The sequence below is a fragment of the Bactrocera oleae genome, chromosome 2, assembly GCF_042242935.1.
Source record: "Bactrocera oleae isolate idBacOlea1 chromosome 2, idBacOlea1, whole genome shotgun sequence".
Classification (NCBI taxonomy): domain Eukaryota; kingdom Metazoa; phylum Arthropoda; class Insecta; order Diptera; family Tephritidae; genus Bactrocera; species Bactrocera oleae.
The window spans coordinates 2,454,620-2,470,556 of record NC_091536.1 but is presented as its reverse complement, the minus strand read 5'-3'; the positions used below and the strand labels follow the sequence as shown (position 1 = coordinate 2,470,556).

General features: G+C 35.3%; 1 protein-coding gene across 4 annotated transcripts in view; it reads right to left on the bottom strand.

The window, feature by feature from the left end:
* Positions 1 to 15,937, bottom strand: part of Glut4EF (Glucose transporter 4 enhancer factor) — a 250,590-nt gene that overhangs the window by 96,434 nt on the left and 138,219 nt on the right. For all 4 annotated transcript variants that reach the window (XM_070106639.1, XM_036373735.2, XM_036373736.2 and 1 more), the window contains one exon: positions 12,089 to 12,270. In XM_070106639.1, coding sequence (XP_069962740.1) covers positions 12,089 to 12,270 — 182 coding nt within the window. The remainder of the gene's footprint in view (positions 1 to 12,088; positions 12,271 to 15,937) is intronic.

Below are 15,937 nucleotides of genomic sequence, written 5' to 3'. Positions count from 1 at the left end.
CTACATTTTACAGATTTTGAAGCCACTTGCAAGTTGCCAAATGCAAGCGCGCGGCAAAACGCCACACTTCCTTTAGCCGTTGTGGCATGCGTCTTCGCTTTTCGTTATTTTGCAATTTTATAAGAATTGGCTAACTCTGCTTTTAACTATTTGCACTGTTGTAGTGGCGGCAGCAGTAAGGAAATCAGCGTTAAAACGAAATTTGATTGCTGGGTTGTCGCTGGTTTCCTGTATGGGCAGAGCAACCCACTTTTCTTATAAAGAACACACAAAATGCTGGTTCACACAGCGCGGACTACAAAACTAGAAAACAAATGTACGTGCTATACGGTATGTACGCCATTCAGCTAGACGCCCCAGTTAACACCTTGTATAGCCGCCAGTTGCCGCGTACATACTCTCAACATTGCTCGCTGTACGCTTACTGCAGTGTTTTGTATGCAAGGTGCGCACAGCCGGAAAGTATACCAACCTACATAAAAGCATTATGTACAATACAGCTTGCAACTCATAGCGGTACTAATGCGGCACCACACACTCGCGCAATCGCAAACGCAAACGCACACGCAATCAAAATAATAATTAGAATTCAAGTGGAAAGAAGAACTATGAGAATCACGAATCATTTGCGGCTAATTCAGGGCTGCGGACACCAGTTGTATGCCACCACCAGCCTGACTCCCTGCCGGCTTGTCTACTTGGCCTGCCTTATTCGCCTCTCATTGCCAATTACCGGTTGCCCGCTTTGCTCAGTCGCCTATTCTACGCTTACGCATTACATTCGTTAGTTTGGCCAACAAGTTGCTTGCTTTTGTCGACTCGTAGATATGCGCCGATTTACCGTTAACTGCAGCCGTTGGCTGAGGCGGTAGCCGACGCGGCTCAAACGCCTTGCTTGGCGGCTGTCAGGTTTTTCCACAGGCAATCCACTCATTGCACACGCGCAAACACAACTATGTAAGTATGTATGATTTTTATAAATAAACAATAGCAAGCGCATTAAGGTTGCGTGATCTGCTGCGGCGTAGGCCTTATTGAAAATCGTTGCGTCTGCCGGTGAAGAGTTGGTATTCGCACTATGCTCGCGTTTATGAAATAACTTGTAGCTTCTATGCTGCTGTAAAATATTCCATGCTCAAGTGCCGTGAGAAAATCGTAGTGTGTGGCCGCCTGCTAGCTTTCCTGTGATTACGATTATGTGGCGAGCGAGTAATGCTTGGAAATTCGCGCGAACACAATACTAATTGCGGTAGAAATTTGTAATGCAAAGTACTTAATTAACTTGATTGAGGTTAGGAAATAGTTTTATACCAATTTAATACTTTACGCACAGACTTAAACATGGATGTATGTATAAGCTAACTTAAGACAATTTAAGTTTACTTGTTATACACTGAACAGAGTATTTTAAGTTTGCCACGAAGTTTTTAACATCCAGAAAGAAATGTTGAATACCCTATTTACTTGTAATATATGTATGTATAGGTATATAAGTGAACAGCATGATTAGCTGAGTCAAGTTAGCCATGTGCGTCTGTCTATCCGTGTTTCGGTTTGTACATATGTATATGTGTATGCGAACTTGTCCCTCAGGTTTTAAAATATTGATATGAAATTTTGCAGATGGCAAACTGAACGACCAAAATCAATTTCTTGCATGGGAAACTTTTTTAATTGACAAAATATTTTCACTCCGAAATCGCCAAAGAAATTATTCAGATCGGACCACTATAGCATATAGCTGCCATACAAACTATTATATTATAACGAAGTTAAAGGTTTTCTTGTTTTTTTTTTTACTTTTAAAATTTTTCTTAAAAATATTTAATGAAATTTGAATTTGGTTGTAATGTCACATATAACGTGTTTGTGTAATTGGTTTCATTAATATTTCAGTAACTCTTATAATTTCCATTATATTTTATTCCATTGAAATTTATTTTTTAACAACTCAAGCCTTCCTCACTTTCCGTTGAATAACAAATGCTTCTCTGTTCATTTACACATTGCGTTGTATATATTATGTGTTTGAAAGTATAAAACTCAATTTGCTGCGCTGTCGCAAGTTGCATTGCCCACTGGGAATTGGCAGATTTGGTAGATGAGATGCAAATCGCATGCGATTCATTGCTGCCTAGCGCATATGCAATTACCCAACGATTGGCTGCCGCCTGTTAAGTATGCGCCTTCCAGGCGTCCATAAAGGCGGATTGCGTGTTGCGTTGGCGCAAGGCGGCAGAGTGTTGGCTCGTGATAAAAATATTTCCCCGCGGATGTCGCCAAACAGCGCTCGTATATGCATGCATGCGAGCAACAAATTGCTGCGCTGTGCATACATGCAAACATAGATTAGCATTATGCATGCTGCATGCAACAAATGTATTTTCTATGTCAATTGAGAGGCAATTGTATAGATTTCACCAAATCAATATGGCAAATTCTTGGAATTCGACGATTGAATTATTGCAAATCAGCTTTTCATCAGCGGCAGCAGCTTCGGCGTCACCATTATCATCATCAGCAACATCATCATCAACATCAACAATGTCATCATCACCGAGGCTTCTCACTCGGTCGGCCATAATTGAGACATGTTGCACATAAAGCTGAAAAAATAGTCAGCGCAACACTCAATCTTGGCTGATAAATGTTCGGCAACCGATTTTTTTAGCAAACGCTTGCTGGTTTTCGCTAACGGATCATGTGATTGAGTTGTATGTCCGTGTCCGTCTGTGGATTGCTGCCGGCGGCCGACATTTCGCTGCCATACTTTGTGCTGTGGACAGAATTTGTAAGTGGAAAATAGGAAATGGAAAATATTGTGGAATTGCAAATTGCAGCAACAATGCTGGAGCAATGGAACAGTTACTTGTGGGCCGCAGTTGCGTTTTCCTAAGACGAATTATTGTTGTGCTGATTTGAGAGGAGCTTTTGGAGTGAAATGCAAAGCTAAAGCAGTCAAATTGGAGCCACAAGAGATGCTGTTGCATGCATAATCGTAGTTAAGTAAGTTTCTGTGCATGTGTGTGTGTGTGAGGTGCGCAAATTTAACAGCTGCGGAAACGGGTAAAGATGGAAATTTTATGCTTTTGAATGCAAACCAAATGAAGGCATTAAATTTTATGACTATAAAAGGTGGTCAACTTTAAACTCACACACACACACCTGTAAATATATATAAAGCCACTTGAGTCTGCTCATTTCGTCTTAAGCTAAATTTTGCGCAACCCTGCCTCCTAATTAAGATAAATCTCGTTTCTAATAATGAAAAAGGCGAAAATAAATACGCATTTAAAATTCTGCTCGCTGAGTGAGTGACGGCCAACTAACGGTGCACATGCTCACACACATACACACGCGCGTCAATGCAGCTGTCGAAGTCGCTGACAGCTTAACGCAAATGGTTGTGTCACGTTTGTAAATTTCGGTAATTTGCGACAACAACAAGTAACAGCCACATCTCACACTCAGCCGTCAAATTGCCGCGGAATGCTACAGTAATGTACTGGTGGCATGCCACAAAGCAGTTTCAAATGCAAGCGGCCTGCCTTGCGTCAACACGAGTGCAGCGCCCCGTCAACGCCGCGTAGCCGACCGAATAGAGGCGGCTGGAGGTTTTCCTTGGCGAGATTTTCAGCGTTTGTGGTCTTTTAGTTTAGCTAACTGCCTGCTGGCTTATCTGCATGGCAGCACAAAGCGATCTGATGAAGGGCCTTTCCGCTTTGCAGCGCGCGCTTAAATGCCTGCACTCGCTGGCCGCTCAATTTTTTCGTTATTTTTTTTTTAATCGAGTCGAGTATAAAGTTTTTTTTTAATTGTTTTCTTTTCTAACTTTTGTATATACATAAGAAACTCGGTAAAGACTTTAATTATGCTTGTTGCTGTTGTCGCAATTTGGTCTTTCATTACCTCACCTTGAAGTTAGTTGGAGGCGACTAAATGTTTATAACAACAAAAATTTGGCTTGCTGAACGTGTTCGTGTTCTTCGCGTATCGATGTGTGCATGAATTTGTGTGTGTGTAATTTGCTAAACAACCATTAAATCTAATGACTGATTGTTTCGAATGTCGTTTGCGCACATATGCCTGCGGCGCTCCAACCGTTTGCAACAAACATTTTCGACGCTGCTTGCCGATGATTAGCGCAAACAATTGATTTTGCATTAGTTAGTCGCTCAGAGGCCACAAATTACAGCATAAAAGCGGCAAAGAGCGGCAGCGCATACCAACAACAAAATAATGCAGCGTTTGGTTTGTCACAAGTCACATGTGTGCATGGGTGTGAGTGTATTGGTGTGGCCAACAAGCGCACGTAAGCGCAAGTGGGTCAATTGCAAAAATGTTAATTGAAAAATCGAAAGTAAATACAAGTTATTGTAACGAATTCGCAGTAACGGTACTCAATGCAAACTTGTTTGCAAAATGCAAGCGGACAAATGTTTCATCACAAAACCAATAATGAAAATGTTAATTAAATTTTCATATTGCATGTACAAATGATTTTTTTTGAATATTTTCTTATATTTTCAAAGTATAATTTATTTAATGGCTTGTTTTTTTTTTGATTTTTTTTCTATAAAAATAAAATGAAAATTATAAAAGAAAATATTGAATTTTTAATTTGCATGTACAAATGATTTTTTCAAAAATATTTTCTTGTATTTTTAAAGCATAAATTTTTTTTGGGTTTTTTTTCAAAGAATATTGTTTGTTTTCATAAAAATAAAATAAAATAATTTTTTTTTAAATTTATTAAAATTTTTATTTTCAAAAATCTTCCATATTGCCGTAAACCAATTTCACAGCTCAGTATTCGCTCACAATATAATACATTGCAATAGGTGTGCACATAGATACATACATACATACGAGTATATAAGTGCACATAAGTCTCAAGGCATGCGCAACCACTGCAACTTTTGACTTTGAGATCTATTATGTTTTAATTTTTTAATGTGCATTTATGTTGTATATTGCAACCACAAAACAACAGCAACTACAACAATAAGCCATGTAACAGCCGCAACATAAATTCTGACCTAAATTCAATTAACGATGCATTCGGGTCATAAAAAATACTTATGATGTAATTTGTACATATGTGTACATATGTATATACATTGGCGTAGTAAATGTGAACGACGTGCGACGTAGGAAGTGCAAGTGTGAATGAGTTGTTGCCGTTGAGCGCGCTTTACGTTGTGACGTCAAAAATAGTTTATTACACAGCAAAACACAAGCAAGAACGCGTTTCAAAAGCGGTTATAAATGTATATGCTTTTACTGTTGTTGCTTTTTCAGTGACGTTACGTGATGGCGTGTTATTTACACACTTAAAACACTGACTGCAACATAAAAACTTGTCTTTGTACGTGGGTATAGATGAGTGTGGTTGTGTGTGTGCAGCAACCGTTGGAGGTTAGGCGTTAATCTAACTGTGTTAGCGATTTTTCATGGATGCACAAAAGTTTAGAGATGCTATAAAGATTCGTATCTGGTTTTGAGATGTTCTATACAGGATTTTGGATTTAACGAAGAATAAAATATATGCGCTTGAAACGTTTGTATGTTAATATTACATGTAAGATTATAAAATAATATTGTAAAAGCAAGGCTGATATAAAAATAGAGGGAAAGAGAGTTAAAAATATATGACTGAGTGCCTTAAAGTGTTTAGAAGGAAACGTCGAAAAGCCTATAAAATGGTCCCGTATGTATATACGCAGACTAGAGCCGCAGTTTGGTCTGAATTTTCGCATACGTTCTTTTCTCGAACAACGACAGCTATATGCTATATGTCGTTGTATGGAAAACTTTTGATTTATTTGACGAGATATCTTTACGTATTTTTGTCTAAGGTAACAGTAAAACTTCGAAGAAATTGTTCAGATCGGACCAATATATCATATATGTAGCTGCCTTACAAAGTGATCGATCAAAATCAAGATAAAGACCTTTTTATACCCAAATGTACCTGTAACGGATATTATAGTTTTGGTGCAGACAAAATTAACGTTTTTTCTCGTTTTCTTATTATTTAATTAAACTTAAAATTTCACTTTCTTTATTTATTAATTATTCTTTTCAATACTGTTCTTTTATTTTTGCATTTTATTTTCACAATATTTTATTTCCATTATTATCAATATTTTTGGCTTTATCTCTAAAAAGTTTTTTGTTGTTTATTATTTACACACTATAAGTAGTTGGTTTCTAGTGTTCGTAAAACAATTTAATGTTTATTTATCTACCGGCACTTTTACAGACAGATGTACACAGTAAACACTCGCAAATTGGAACGAAAATGGAAAATGTATGTACCATTTAGCAGGTGGAAACAGATAGGGGTAAAATAAATATTATTATTTAATAATCATTAAATTCAATATTATTAATATTATTCTTGCAATTGTTATTTTTGTTGTTTTAATATGTGTTATTTGAAAATTGTTGCATTTTTCTTGCGGGTTCTATTAATCGGTTGCCTGCTGTATTTCCATCTAAATGGTTATTGCGCTGTGCAATAAAATGCAAATGCTTTTGTTTTTGTTTTACAAATGGGTGCAGCACACTGCACATGCCGAGTATCTTATATAATTGTTTTTGTTTCGACTTACAGTTCCTGCGCTTTTTGTTTTGCTAGTTTGCGGTTGGCATTGCTAGCCGGTAATTGTTGTCACGGCAGTTGATATTGCCATCGATCATTTGCTAGGTAATTATTACAATGCTAATATTTATATGCGCACGTCTGTATATATATGCATACGTTTGTATGTACAGTTGGGTGCGAGTTATTATTCGCACGCCGCTGTCAACCATTATTAGACAATCAAACAGAAATCAAAAGAAAAAATTACAACAAATTCTGCGACTTTTAATGCGTGCAGTGACATTGTTGTTGCAATAATTAGACAACTCACAGGCGTTTACACTTATGGAGGGACCAATTGCCGCACTTAGATTTAGGAAATCGAGTGCTTGTCAGCTGACAAGCTTCTAATGTTGTTGGTTGCCAGACTAGTTCGCAGCGCAGCTGATTGGAAATTCAACGTGATTTTGTAACAGTTTTCAATTAAAATCAGCTCCGCTTGGCGTGAAGCGAAGTGAAGCATTGCCAGCTGATAATTACTAAGGCGCTTAAGTCCACACACGTTAGCGCTTAGAAACTTGTGTATTGTTTATAATTTATAATATATATGTATATCTATACATTTATAATAGTTAAATGCGGGTAATTGTACTAGATTTTGCGATTGCGCTTTTTGCACTGCTCGAAACTGGCTTAGCGAGAGCCAGCAGCTAGCGAGTGGTTGGCCTTCGCACGCGCTGCAAATGTGCAGATTGTCATGAAGTGGTTTTAGGTGGGTGTTTGCGCGAAGGTTACTATCAGGCGAAATGTTTTTACCAACAACAATATAAACATAATTATAAATATCACATTAATACAGCGCGAATTTAAGTAATAACAAGTAATAAATTGTGATAAAACTTCAAAGCGAACAGCTGTAAGTTGGCACTTGGTTTCTCTTAAACTTGACTTGCACAAGCTCATGTGGCAGTTGACGCAATAGGCGACGTATATTGTGCTACGACCCGCTTACAAGATAGCCGCGCAAAAGGCCACTTCGTTGTAAATAATTCGTGACAAATTTTTTGTTTTGCATGGAAATTTTTTATTGCGAAAACAAAAATTAGACGCAAAAGTCCCCGGCAATAATAATAATAAACAAGCGAGCAAACACACGCACACAAACATGCGCACAGAAAAAGCAGTGTTGCCGGCGAGCGTTCAATTTCGATGAATTCTAGTGACGTTTTTTATTTTTCAACGCGAATCTTATGATATCCGCAAACAGATGTATGAATGTATGTATGTATGTGTGCTACGCTGGTGCTTTTATCTGCGGTTGTTTCCACATTGAAGTTGGAATTTTACACTTGAAACTAAGCTCCTACAAAATTATTTGTTTTGCACTATTTCAGTGCGTGAGGTCAATGACGAAATTGACAATAAAAAATGCGTCGAAGAAAAAATAAATTAAGAATAGTTACGTATACGCCTAGGTTGCTATAGCAGCGTGAGCCTGAACTGTGTTTAGAATCCACTAAGTTTTTCTATAATTTTTGTTTTTTAATTTGTAATTTTGGTTGGTTTTAAATTTTAGCGTTTTTTGTTTTTATTTTTTACTTTTGTGTGTGTCAGCGCCGCATCCTAAATTGTTGAGCCAATTGAGGAGTATATGTCAGGTAAATGCGTACAGATACTTAACCATATACCAATATACAATTTTGTATATATATATAAGTATGCATATATATATATATATGTATATATAAGTATGCATGCATATGTATGTAATAGCATCAGTCGCTGCGTAGCGTTGCGTGTATGCGCAATCAACGCAAAGTCAATTGGCGATTTGAAGTGTGCTTGCGTTGCTGCTGTTTTTGTTGTTTACTTTATTAGCGCCTATGTAAAAGATAAAAAACATGAAATTTATGTTCGACAAACGAATGAATACCTACACACATTTCTCTAATAATAAAATCGTGCTTATACGTATGCGAGTGCGCACATGTTTGTGTGTGTGAGAAAATTAATTTGCCATTTCCGCATACGCCAGCTAACGTCAGCAATAGTAGACAACAACAGATACTGCTAGAAGTGCCTTACTCAAACAAGTAGTTGTAAAGTCTACACTGTAATACACTACAATATAGACTGTCTTACGTACATGCAGACATACAGATATAGTAAATATTCAATGCTCTTCAGCAGTCAAAACAATAATAAAGCACGGCATTGTCAACAACAAATTCTCCACGTAAAATTCACAACACAAAAAAAAAATTATGTGAAAAAATAATAGTAAAAATAAATTTAAAAAATGGCGGTTCAATATTAACAACGATGGCGTAGAAACCTCAGTAACTAACGAGTAAGTCTCTTAGGGGAATGTAAATTGGAATAATATAATAATACAAAAAATTTAAGTTGGAAGAAAAAACTATTTTCGAATTTAACAGTAATTTTAAATAAATTTAATCGTTTCATACGTTGTATATACTATAATTTTTGTATTATTTTGCTTTTTATTACAATAAAAATTATGTTGAATCATATTGTGTCATCCAAAAGCTTATTTTGAGGAAAATTATTTAAATAATGTTAGAATAAAATTGTATAACTCTAGGTCAAATAGTATGCATAATACTTGCCATCAACCAAGCATTCTTAGAGGGGCGCTAATCTGATGACGCGTCGTGTACAGACATATGTATGTATATTAGGGTGGTTAAAAAAAAAGTTTTTTTTTTCGCGAATTGGTTGATAGACACCTCTAGTAAAGTATGAGCACTTAACTGTAACGGGAAGGTTTTCTGCCTAACGGTTTTTAATTTTTGTTTTATTTTCAGATAAAAAATTTATATCTCGCTCCCAACTACTTGAAGACATATTTCGTTTTTGTAGAGCAGTAAATTTCCTACAAGACTATGAGCTTTGCAATTTTAAATGATGTTTTTCATTAAGTTATAAAATTCAAAAGAAAAAAACAAATTTGCTCTTAAATAGTAAAACTTTTTGTAGGGCATTCAATTTCCTACAAAATCTATGAAACGAGATATTTTGTTAAGTAGTTGAAAGCGAGATATGAATTTTCCATCTGATAATAAGAAAAAAAGAGATAACGGTAAGGCGAAGGACCATCCTGTTACAATTAAGCGCTCATACTTGGAGAGCCTTTAGACACCTCTAGTCTATCAACCAATTTTATGGTTTTTCCACCCTAATGTATATGATATGTTATATATATGCCTATATTTTGTGCTTATTTTGTTGATTACGTATTCCTCGAAGATGTTCTTAATTGTTTTTAGACGAATTCCTTTTAAATGAAAACAAAATGTTACACAAAGAAGCAGACAGCAAAGTATACACGCTACCAAATCCGCTGAGCAGTACGCACTACGCAAACTCATACACACCCCTATGTATGCTACTTTTATAAAAAGTATGCGTAATAGTCAAACGCAATTTCTGCTCCATTTATACGCTTATTTATGAGCCACTGCTTCGTGTTATCAATTTAGAACGTGGCCGGCATTCGAACAATAGCATCTTCAGCTCAATGCCTCGCCGCTTTCTAGCAACTAATATACTATATAAACGTATGATGCATATACTGTGACTATAACTGTTTGTATGCGATGCAATAGCGCCATTAATTGCATGTGCCATTCAAAGCAGACAAAAATATTTGCATAAATACTAGTGTGTGTAGTGGTGTGTACGCAGAAGTGCGCAAGTTCAGACTTTAATTCGCAGTGCTCGCTAGAAATTATTGTTGCTATATATTATTATTGTTGTTTTGTGTTTAATTACGAAGCAGCTTTGTTAATCAGCTTTCAAATAGCCGCCATACAGACGTCTAGATATGCGCATACATACACACACAATTTTAATTCTAATGCAGTAAAGTAGGTCCACAAGTACGCGACGGCGCGCTTATCATGCATTTCTAGCAAAAATTTGAGTTTCTTATATTTACTTCAATGTTTTTAATTTTATTTGTTTTTGTATTTTTACTATTCTACTATTCAAAAAAAAAACGCTTTGTAAGTAGCGACGCAACGTCTGCTGAACGCTTGTTGGCGAAGAGCGGCAGTGTATATAAACTAACAAATCGAATAGAAATCAAAGCGATTAAGTAAATTCAGACTTTGCCACTGAAATTGCAATTATACGAAAAGGCAGCCAGCAGCTTATCAAAGCGTGTGACTCCGGCAACTAGCACAGCTTTGGCGTGTGGCTTTAATGTGGTGAACTAAGTGAATAAAGGGTATATACATACATAAATGTGTATATACATGCACTTATCAAAAGTGTGTTTTTATGTAGATATATATATATATATATATATAAATGAGTATATATTTTCCATGTTTGCGTCCGATTAGATAGCAATTCGCGACGTTAATAGAATTTTTATTACAACTGCATATACTTTTAACACAAGCTTTTTGCATACATATCTACATACATACAAACATGCTGCGCACAGTTTGGCATATGATTTCTGGTGAACGCCGCAACATTCTGTCGTGATAACCAAACGAAAATATTTACACTCACACATACAAGAGTTCGCTTATACACATACATACATATTTACATATAAATGTATCTGAAAAGCTTTGAGCGCAAATGGCATGCCATTGGATTCTTTTTGACGTCGCCAAGTCGAGACTATTCATACCAAATATGCGAAAAGTCGATAGCGACAGCAACAACAAACATGTAAACAGTTGGTGATAACTAAAATACAGTTATTTGTGTGTGCTGCTGTGTGCGTCTGCTGTTGATAGTGAGCGCGCTTAGAGCGAACCTTCGCGCCAACAGCACCCACGCATTTTTTACATACACACGCATTTAGTTTATATACATATGTATGTAGGTATGTCATTGGTTTTGGGCAATAAAAACATTACCCGCTTTTGCGTGTGCTTGTGGATTAAAGAATACGTACATATGTATGTACATGGCAGCATAAGTACAACATATATGGTATGTATGTATGCTTTGAAAGTGCCTGAAAGGGGCAGCATGTGACCCCATTTCGTCGGCAATGGAACGCTTAAAATTGCGCCAATTGTGTTTGTGTTTCTCATTTTCATCATTTTAGGTCATATTTGTGAAGTTATTGATATAAAACAGACTACCTCGCTTCTAATGTGGCCATCAAAATATTTGTTGTTTTTGCGTTATTGTGAAAAATTAATATTAAAGTAAATAAAATATGCGAATATTTGTGTCAGAATACATTTGAAAAGAGCATTTAATTAAAACTTCTTACAGGCAGCTACATATACAATTCATATGGAAAAAATAAATATTGAAACTATTATTTTTGATGTTCATTCGCATGTGAATTTTGGGATTGCATAAAAAACTTAAATTCAGTGCTTTTACAAATATGCTTAACGAATTGGGCATGTAATTAAATTTAATAATATTTTTTTATGTAATTTTATTTTTTTTTTTTTTAGATATAAAATCAATTAAAAAAAACATCTAACTTTTACTCACTTATTCTGCGGCGTTAAGGACATTGGCACCTCGATGCTGTGTGACGTTGTACGGCGGCGATCGCCACCCATGTCGGCTAGTCGAGCGAAATCCGTGTCGCGTTCCTGATCAGCTAAGCGTGCAGAGCGTCGCGATTCGAGCAGACGCACCTCTTCCAAACGTTTCTTCAGCTCAATAGGTTCCTGAATATAGATAATAAAAATTGTTATTTAAGTTAATAAAGTTTTATATAAACTATTAATATATTCTTTTTAAAAATAAGGAAATTGCTGAGACCTAAAAAAAGAATATTCGATTTTTCGTGACTCTGAGTGGGCGAGTGAAATTGGGGGACAAAATATACAATAGCTTCGTTAGACTCAATAATGTTTTATGCTTCCGGTTTCCAAATCAAGTTGAGTTTTTATATTGTGTTGAAATAAAAACGGATGTTTTGTGGAAAAAAATTAATGCTCATAAATAAAATGAGGTTAACTGTGATTCTTTCAAATGTTTTTAATGTCTACGAGAACCGCGAATTTTAATTTGGCCTTACCGGGAAATGTATAAATACTGTTCGTGTTTTACATTCGTTATTCAACAAAACATCTTTTGAACAATAAATAAATGAATTTTGATTAAAATAAACCTTTTACATTTAAATTTGATTGCTAAATCGAGCATTTCTCTTTTTTAATTATAAATACAACCGTATTTGGGTCATGACTCAAATATACAATTACCCTTACATACTATTTGATTACGAAATGGTTACAGATTCTTTTGAAATTTTATTTCATGAACGATCTTTTGTTTTTAGCGAATACTTTTCTACCACTGCTGGAACTATTGCTTATTATCACAACCTTAGCTGTTGCACCTTGACCTATTTACCTTGTATGTATCTACTAAGCAGCATATGCAATGCATGTACTTGTGAGTATGTGTGTTTATGTATAGGAATAGAGGTAAATATTTCATAGTGCGCAACTCCAACTGAAAAGATGTATTGTATATCTACACCAGGAAATTTTGTGGAAAATGGTAGTTTTTGAGATTTTTATGTTTTAAGTGGGTAATTTGTATACGTACATATGTATGTAATAAAATATGAAAGCTAACAAAAAAGTGAGGTTCTAAATTTAAACAATTTTTTTCTTCTTGATTTTCAATGGTTCTTTTTTTTCCAAGTGCTCTTAATGAAGTATTTAGAATTATATTTTTATTAGTTTTTTTTTTTTTTAAATAGCACTTTGAAACTAAGATGTTAACCACCTTTTGATACAACACAACCACTGTACTTGTATGCATTTTCAAATCGATTATTACATTTCTTATAAAAAGCTGTTTGCAATTTAAGAGTCAAACTGAGCATCCTAAAAGTTTTAAGACGCCTGTGGACAGTCGCTTGACATTTTTAAAATGAAAATAGTTTTAGTTTAATTACTCTTTGTCTTGTCAAAGTCGGTTTTAAAAGTAAAATGCAATAAATAGTTCAAAAATTATTATATACTAATTATAATTAAGTTTTTAATCTAAAAATATGAATTTCTTACCCCAAAATAAAGCTTCAAGTCAAATAAAATTGTGATTTAAAACGAATATAAAAAAAATGTAAAAATTTTATACAAAAATGTTAAAAGAAAAGTGCTATGAGGAAATAATTTTTATTAAAAAAAATTGCAATCTTTTTAAGTTTCTTATATACTTAATATATATATTAAAACTATTTTTTCAATTTAAGTACCGAAATCACGTTCAACTTACGCTTAGTCGCAGCCAGTACAATTGGTGCTAAAAACTCACACACACGTTTGTTTATTTTGAATAAGTTTTTAATGTATTTTTGTTAATTTTTGTAAATTATTTGATTTTAACCACTGTTTTTATATTTGTTTAATTATTTTGATTTCACTTGTATTCTTAACGATTGAAGCATATTCACACATTTTCTGCAAATGCTTGAATTCCGTTTGTGTTACACAGTATAATATGCAATAATAATTCTTCGATTCAAAACACTTTTCGCTTTGGACACTTAGTTTTCATTTGCATTTGTCTTTTTCATTGAATTTTATTGAATTTTTAATTATGCTATTACGCAAATGTTGCTGTTGTTTGTTACAAATTAGTTGGCCTTTAGAAAGAATTCTGTTACAATGTCACACTGCAAATGCGGCGTTGAAGAATTTCGCTTCTGATCAAAATCAAAATCAAAATTCTGCGCCGCTTTGCAACGCATGTATGGTACTTATGGTATGTATGTATGTGTGTGCGTATGTATGTATGTATGGAGCACACTCAAGGCCCCTTAGCACGCTGTGGATGCAAATTGTTGTAGCAATTTGTGTTGCTGCCGTGATTTCAGCAACGCTTAGCATTAATTTAATTTTAAAAATAATTTTCACAGTTTCTGCGGCGCTCTTTATCGTGTTTTTTTATTTTTCGCTTGGCTTTTAAATAAATTGCGTGCAATTAAATTTCCCCACAACAACACTGACGCACTAATTCAAAAACAAATTCTTACACGTAAATATGCGTATGTGTGACGTGTGTGTGTTATTTTGCGTGAAATCAGCGCCTGCGTGTGATACGCTTGCAGTTGTTATTGTTGTTGCTGCAATAAATGGCTTGCTTGCTGCACTAGTTGGCGGTGTTGCCTATCGGCAATGCCAGCAGAATAGGCAAACGGAACCGTGTCAGCCGAGAAGTGGCACGCAGACAGACACAAAAGCTGCATGCACACTCACACGCACATTCGCGGGCGCATGGTTATGTGTGTGGTAGCACAGCACCCGAAGCGCATGCAAGCGAGTTGGCCAAGAAAAAAGCACAATGCAGCTACAAACTGTTGCCGCTGTCAACTGACCAGGCCAAATAGCTGCTACGCGGCACACACATACACGTACACATGTAAGCGTGTGAACGCTTTGAATAATAGCAACGCATTCGAAGTTGTTGGTTCTTGCTGCTTTGTGGCGAGTGTCGCCTTAGCCTCCTCGAGTGTTGCACGTATTTGAATGGGTGTGCGCGCCTTTTAATTGGCACAAAACGCCGGCCGGTAAATGACAAATGAGTGTGCGTGTGTGCGTCAGTGCGACAGCGTTGCGTGGCGATTTTTGGCCGTTGAATGCTGTTTATTTTCTGGCGGTCACCAGCAGGTTTGGGTGATACGATCGTGTGTGCCACTGGCTATTTTTCACTTTGCGCTTTGTTGTTGTAGTGTTATTTTTATGTTGCACTTGTAGCAAAAAAAAATTAGGTTAAATGGCGCCATCAACCAAAAGAAATTGCAAATTTCACGCGCAAAAATTTATTGTATTTTTGTTTTTTTTTTGTCTATCTTTTTGAAAATTTGTTGGCGGGAAATATTTTCGGTGTGCTCTCAGGCATTTCTGCGCTAAATTTCTGTACAACAGTGAGCTTTGGGTATTCTCTTTATCTTATATACATGCATACTCGTATAGTTCAATTTACACGTGAATTGTGTTCATATTTAAAAATTCGAAAACTTTGATTTTTTTCATTTTGTTATTTTTGCTTTTACTTGAAAAGATATCTGAGAAGTTACCGTGTTTTTGTGTAAGCATGTTCGTAAAATTTATTTATATATAATACATAAAATGCTATTCAAAAAGTTTCATTGCAAATATGACTGTTTTTCTTTGGGTATTTAAAATTTATGAAAAACTGTTGGATGGGAAATAATTAAATTTTTTGCTAACACACTTTTTAAATACAAGTTAAAGTAAAGTAAATATTTTTGGCGATCTTTAAGTTTTGAAGCCAGTTTCCTAAAAATATTATTAAATTTTTAATTATAAATTTTTATTTTATTTTTTATATGAAAGTTTTTAGAACAAAAAATAT